Below are 7241 nucleotides of genomic sequence, written 5' to 3'. Positions count from 1 at the left end.
TTTAGAATGTGCCAACGTTTGTGAACAATTCCCTTAATTTGTGCAGAGCACTTTGAGTAGCGGGTAGTTAGAACACAAGAATGTGTCTTTTTGCAAGACTGACCTTGAAAAAGGTCATGTCTCATTTTGTTTTGAATTATCTCAATTGCAATATTAATCTGATCATTTTTGTAGCCCCTCTCCTTGAACTTTCTTTGCGTCTCAGCCATATTTCTGTCGAAATCTGATTGTTTTTTGCAAATCCTTTTGATTCGACAGAATTGGCTGTAGGGCAAACTATTTTTCAAGGGAAGTGGGTGACAACTATCAGCCCTCAACAAACTGTTACAATCAGTAGGCTTCCTGTAAAGATCAGTGTATAGAACATTATCTTCGCACAAGATCAGAAGATCAAGAAAACTGATTTGACGTGTATCAGATTGCATAGTGTCACGGATCCCGCTGAAGATGGTTCCTCTTCCTGTTCGGGCGGCAGTCGGCGGTCGTCATCGCCGGCCTACTAGCTGCCACCGATCCCCTTTTCTGTTTCAGTTTGTTTTTGTCTGATTCGTTTCACCTGTTTCTTGTTTGGGTTTTGTTTTGGGCTATTTAAACCCGGTAGGCCCGCCTGCTTTTGTGCTCGTTTGTTTTTCTGTTCATGGTGTGATAGATTTACGTGGTTTCCTTTTTCCGGACGGTTTCGTCCTGTTTGTTGGACTTGGTTATTTATGCACCCTTGTGTTTGGTGTGACCGGTACTCTGTTCCTGGAATAAAGACCCACGTTTGAACTAACCCTGCTCTCTGCGCCTGACTCCTCCACCCCCTGGAATGGGCCAACGCAGTCTGGAACGGCCCAGACTCTGTTCGGGACCACTACCCGGAGTTCACCCTCCGTTTTCTGGCCGTGTTCGGGTGAGCGACTGTTTCACCACAGACAGGAGACGAGGAGCGCGCAAGACTTCGCTTTGGAGTTCCGGACCTTGGCCTCTGGTGCGGGGTGGAATGACCGGGCCCTGATGGACCACTACCGGTGGTGCAGCCTCCGGGAGGACGTCCGCAGGGAGCTAGCTTGTCAGGACACCACACTCTCCCTCGACGAGCTCATAGACTTGTCGATCCGGCTGGACAACCTACTAGCTGCCCGCAGGCGTTCAGAAAGGGTCCTGTCAGTTCCACCTCCCAGCCCTCCTGCTCCAACTCCGGTGGAGTTGGGAGGGGCTGCATCTTGGGGGACCGGAGGAGGAGGCTCCTCCTGCACCTACTGCGGTCAGAGAGGACACACTTCAGACCGGTGCTGGAGGGAGGAGTACATCTGGGAGTCGAGATGGCAGGCGGAACACTTCTGTTTTTATACAGGTTTTTATTTTATTTTTTTCCCTGCGTTTTTTCCCCCTCTCCAGCATAAGGCGCTAGTCGATTCAGGTGCAGCTGGGAGTTTTATGGATCGCAGACTCGCCCGTAGGTTGGGGATTCCGTTGGTGCTGATAGACCCACCCTTCCCCGTGCACTCCTTAGATAGCCGACCGTTAGGGTCAGGGCTGGTCAGGGAGGCCACGGTTCCACTGGTCATGGTAACGCAGGGGGATCATAGGGTGCGGATCAGTTTCTTCCTTATCGATTCACCTGGGTTTCCAGTGGTGCTGGGGGTTCCCTGGCTGGCCAGTCACAATCCCCTCATTTCCTGGAGACAGGGGGCTCTTCAGGGGTGGTCAGAGGAGTGTTCAGGTAGGTGTATAGGAGTTTCCATCTGTGCCACGTCGGTGGAGAGTCCAGACCAGGTTACCACTGTGCGCATTCCCCCAGAATATGCCGATTTGGCTATCGCTTTTTGTAAAAAAAGGGTGACCAAATTACCACCCCATCGACGGGGGATTGCGTGATAAACCTCCAGGAGAACGCTGCACTTCCCAGGAGTCACGTGTACCCATTGTCATATGAGGGGACGTTGGCTATGGAGACATATGTCGCGGAATCTCTGAGACCGGGGTACATTCAGCCCTCCATGTCACCCTTCTCCTCAAATGTATTTTTTGTGAAAAAAATGAGGGAGGTCTGCGTCCGTGCATTGATTTACGAGGTCTCAATTCGATCACAGTGGGGTTTAGTTATCTGCTACCTCGGTGGAATCATTCCACGGAGCGCGTTTTTTCACGAAACTTGACCTCAGGAGCGTGAATAATCTGGTGCGTATTTGTAGATGAGATTCTCAGGGACCTGCACGGGCAGGGTGTGGTGGTGCACATTGATGACATCCTGATTATTCCGCCACACGTCTCCCTGGTGCGCAAGGTACTTGGGTGACTGCTGGAGCATGACCTATACGTCAAGGCTGAGAAATGTTCTCCAAGCGAGCCGTTTCCTTCCTGGGTTATCGCATTTCCACCTCGGGGGTCAGGATGGAGTGTGACCACGTTAAAACTGTGCGTAATTGGCCGACTCCGACCACGGTAAAGGAGGTGCAGCGGTTTTTAGGGTTTGCCAATTACTACCGGGTTTTGGCCAGGTAGCAGCTCCTATTACCTCACTGCTGAAGGGGGGGCCAGTGCGTTTACGGTGGTCGGCTGAGGCGGACGGAGCTTTCAACCAGTTGAAGGTACTGTTTACTGCAGCTCCCGTGTTGGCGCATCCGGACCCTTCGTTAGCCTTCATAGTGGAGGTGGATGCGTCCGAGGCTGGGGTTGGAGCCGTGCTGTCACAGCGCTCGGGTACGCCACCGAAGCTCCGCCCCTGCGCTTTCTTTTCCATGAAGCTGGGTCCGGCGGAGCGGAACTATGATGTGGGGGACCGGGAGTTGCTAGCTATGGTAAAAGCCCTGAAGGTGTGGAGACACTGGCTTGAGGGGGCTAAGCACCCTTTCCTCATCTGGACTGACCACCGCAATCTGGAGTATATCCAGGCGGCGAGGAGACTGAATTCGCGTCAGGCTAGATGGGCCATGTTCTTTACCCGATTTAGATTTACCATCTCTTATAGACCAGGTTCCCTCAACACTAAGGCCGACGCGCTGTCCCGTCTCTATGACACTGAGGACCGGTCCATCGATCCTACTCCCATCCTTCCAGCTTCTAGGCTGGTGGCTCCGGTGGTATGGGAGGAGGACGCGGACATCGAGTGGGCGTTGCGGTTGGAACCTGCGCCTTCACAGTGTCCTACCGGTCTCAGGTACGTGCCGCTTGGTCTCCCGTCTCCTCCCATTGCCTGGTCTCCCTACGGCCCTACAGACTGCGGAGACTCCATTTACCCACGTCTTCCGGCACTACGGGGTGCCGGAGGACATCGTATCTGTTGGGGGTAACCCTTGTGTTTGGCGTGACCGTTACTCTGTTCCTGGAATAAAGACCCACGTTTGAACTAACCCTGCTCTCTGCGCCTGACTCCTCCACCCACTACTCCTAGAAGCCGTGACACATAGTAAATCTCAAATGATCAGAACAGGAGTTGAGAAAAGCATAGAACGCCTGGAGCTGTTTTGCATCAACCCTCCACAGAACAAAAATATCATCAATATACCGTTTCCAAATAATGATGTGAGGCAAGAAAACATTTTTGAGAGGATTGAAAATAGACTGTTTCTCCATGTAGGTGTGTGTTTCTTCTAGATTGCTGCATTCATGAAACAGCACCTTAGGCCCACTGACTGTCTGAATACGTTTGAAGTCAGATAAGTGAGTAAATAAATGAAACAATATCATTTGTTATTGATCCTATCATGTCCTCCCCCTCCTTCTCCCTCTCCCCCAGACTGGTTCGGGGAAGACCTACACCATGGGCACAGGGTTTGACGTGAACATCTGTGAGGAGGAGCTGGGCATCATTCCCCGGGCAGTCGGGCACCTCTTCAGGGGCATTGAGGAACGACGGCAGGCCGCCACAGAGCAAGGCAAGCCTGTACCCGAGTTCAAGATCAACGCACAGTTCCTGGAGGTATGTGTGACGGAAAGCATGTGCTTTTGGAGCTGAGGTGATTTGGTTAAGACCGTTGGGGTTGGTGAGCGGGAGACCCGTATTCAATCCACACGGGTTACACTTTTGAACCAGAAACACAATCTCTCTCTGTAGTCTCACATTAGCTCAGCAACATGAGGAAGCTAGGAGAGGCAGGTTTCATTGGCCCTGGAAGGCATTATTCCTTACTTCAATATATCCTGTTCCCTTCCCTCAGAGCTGCTAACACAAGAGAGGTATTAGGGGGAAGGGTTCTGGCTAGGGGTCGCAGCATCTGTGTGTAGCAGCCTGGAGCAGAGGGAATTATTGCTCATGGGATGTGTTCAGCTAACTTAACTCTACAGGCAGATGACTTATCGCCATAGAGTAGTTACTAGGGAATGACTTGTCTCACTCAACTCTGATATCGCTTGCTAATGCATGTCTCTAACAACTAATAAAGCAGTGGCCTCCCGAGTTAGATACCGGGCCGCGTCGCAGCCGGCCGCGACCGCGAGACATATGATGCGACGCACAATTGGCCCAGCGTTGTCCGGCTTAGGGGAGGGTTTGTCCGGCCGGGATGTCCTTGTCCCATCACGCTCTAGCGACACCTGTTGCGGGCCCGGGCGCATGCACGCTGACTTCGGTCGCCAGTTGTACGGTGTTTCCTCTAACACATTGGTGTGGCTGGCTTTCTTGTTAAGCGTGCATTGTGTGCATTGTGCCTTTTTGGCGGGTTGTGTTTCGGAGGACGCATGGCTCTCGACCTTCGACTCTCCCGAGTCTGTATGGGAGTTGCAGCAATGGGACAAGACTGTAACTACCAATTGGATATGACAAAAAAAAAATTAAAATGGAATATATGATGTTTTCCATGCACAGTTATTTGGCTTTGGGGTATTGGCTCATCGGATCGTTTTTTTATTTGAAAAACTATCCACTATCCCAGCTGTACAATGAGGAGGTGTTGGATCTGTTTGAATCAACGCGGGACATGGATGGGAAGAGACAGAAGTCCACCATCAAGATTCACGAGGACGCTAACGGAGGCATCTACACTGTGGGAGTCACCACACGCACGGTCGCCTCCGAGGCAGAGGTTAGTCTCAATCGCAGCCTAAAGCAGAATAACACCAATCTGTACCTAAGGTCATTGGTTAAATATATGTTATTGATGTGAGCCTAAACCTGTTTGTGTATGTGAATTGTCAAACAGAATTTATCTCTTGAATACAGTGTACTCTAAACTCTCCCTCCCTCCCTCCCTCCCTCCCTCCCTCCCTCCCTCCCCCTCCCTCCCTCCCTCCCCCTCCCTCCCTCCCTCCCTCCCTCCCTCCCTCCCTCCCTCCCTCCCTCCCTCCCTCCCTCCCTCCCTCCCTCCCTCCCTCCCTGTACAGATGATGCAGTGTCTGAAGCTGGGTGCTCTGTCCCGTACCACGGCCAGCACCCAGATGAATGTCCAGAGCTCGCGCTCCCATGCCATCTTCACCATCCACCTGTGCCAAGTCAGAGTCTGCGCTCCGGATGACAGTGTACGTGGCATCGCACCAGTGGGCTGGAGCTCTCTAGAGCCAAGCCTAGGATAGGATACGCTTTTGACAGTCTATTTCACTGGCTGTACTATATTCACTTAGCTGTTTTCCCTGTCATTCTTTATGATTATAAAGATTATAAGGCTATTAGGCTGCATAATCATTACCATTTCATTTGGGGGCTGTAACAAACAACCACTCGTTCGTTCCCAATTGTGAAAATACACATTAATAGCATGTAATTTCCTAGTGTTTATGAGATAATCAATAAACACCCCAGCTGATAAACAAGAGGACTGTGAAATGCAGAGTTGCCCAAGCCTCCCACACAGCTCCCCAGCCAGCGACACAGCTCCCCACACAGCATATCTCCCCACATAGCTCCCAATTCACACACACACACCAGCTGGGCATGATGTCATCCTCCTCTCCCTGCCCGCTGATTACATGAACAATATACAGGCTGTTACAGATACAGACAGGCCTATCCACTGGTGTTGTCATTGAGCGCTATAATGGAAGACGAAAACCACCAGTTGTGTTTCTCCCGTAGGCCTAAATCAATGCTACAGCCCGAAATGTCGATACACATGTCCAGGACATGGAATTACAAACACGATCACCAGGCGTATTTTCCCCCACAGTCTCTTATTTGTTTTATACACCATACCCATCTCCTCCTTCAGGAGTCCAGTGAGACAGACAACCGTCGGGCCAACGGTTCCTCTGACATCAACTCTGAGTTTGAGACCCTGACGGCTAAGTTTCACTTTGTGGACCTGGCCGGGTCCGAGAGACTAAAGAGGACAGGAGCTACCGGGGATAGAGCCAAGGAAGGCATCTCCATCAACTGTGGACTGGTGAGACTCTCACTGTGGAAATAACGCATGCTATAGTTAGTAAGATGTTGTACACACAGTGCCTGGTTTGGGTCAATTTCCATTACAAGTTGACTGGCTTGAAATGGAATTGACCCTAAACATTCCCGATGCTATAACAGTGCCTGTAAAGGTCATAGATTACTCAGCACTAGGAGGTTTTAGAGAGTCAGGACAGTGATGATGCCGTGTCCTCTTCTAGGATGACTGACATGAACTGTTTCAATGATACACCTGTTGTCTAGAGCTTGGAAACTATGGGAAAAGGAGCCTCCTGGTGGTTGAGAAAGATATTGCAGACGTTCTACCAACACTGTCTGCCGCCATCTCTTTGAACGACAACTGAATTTCAACATCACATTAAAGGAAGGATTTGATGCTTTATTTTTGATAGAATGCAGATGTTTAAGCCTCATTTTTAAGGACCTTGTCTCATCTTCATGTCTCCTTGGTCTGTTTTTTTCCTCTCTCTCTGCAGCTTGCGCTGGGTAACGTGATCAGTGCTCTGGGGGACAGGAGTAAGAGGTCCACCCACGTGCCTTACAGGGACTCGAAACTCACCCGGCTACTGCAGGACTCTCTGGGAGGAAACAGGTCTGTATGTCCTCATGAACCACACAAAGACACTGTATGTAACAGTGTTGGAAGATGTAGATACAATAGAGGTTTAACACTAGAACCTCTCCCTGAAGCTTTATTCTGTATATGAATGAATTATCTGTCTAACGAAGGTCTGCTGACTGGAATATCAATGTTTTAAAAGTGACCCATTAAAAAGCGGAATTTCTTTATGCTAGCGAGTGAATTAATTACCATCTATATGAAAAATGGTGTATTTTTGACTAAATTAGAATCATTCATTCTGTACGGCTTTTCCAAGCAGTTTACGAAGTGTTTTACATTGATATCAAAACACTGCCTGTG

General features: G+C 50.1%; 1 protein-coding gene across 9 annotated transcripts in view; it reads left to right on the top strand.

The window, feature by feature from the left end:
- LOC112216786 (kinesin-like protein KIF21A) overlaps positions 1–7241 on the top strand; it is a 59134-nt gene that overhangs the window by 33741 nt on the left and 18152 nt on the right. For all 9 annotated transcript variants that reach the window (XM_042300067.1, XM_042300068.1, XM_042300066.1 and 6 more), the window contains exons 3-7: positions 3722–3904; positions 4857–5006; positions 5305–5439; positions 6126–6299; positions 6796–6911. In XM_042300067.1, the coding sequence (XP_042156001.1) occupies positions 3722–3904; positions 4857–5006; positions 5305–5439; positions 6126–6299; positions 6796–6911 (758 nt within the window). The remainder of the gene's footprint in view (positions 1–3721; positions 3905–4856; positions 5007–5304; positions 5440–6125; positions 6300–6795; positions 6912–7241) is intronic.

The sequence above is a fragment of the Oncorhynchus tshawytscha genome, linkage group LG17 (genome assembly GCF_018296145.1).
Source record: "Oncorhynchus tshawytscha isolate Ot180627B linkage group LG17, Otsh_v2.0, whole genome shotgun sequence".
Classification (NCBI taxonomy): domain Eukaryota; kingdom Metazoa; phylum Chordata; class Actinopteri; order Salmoniformes; family Salmonidae; genus Oncorhynchus; species Oncorhynchus tshawytscha.
The sequence above is the reverse complement of the archived record's forward strand: the minus strand, read 5'-3'. Positions and strand labels throughout refer to the sequence as shown.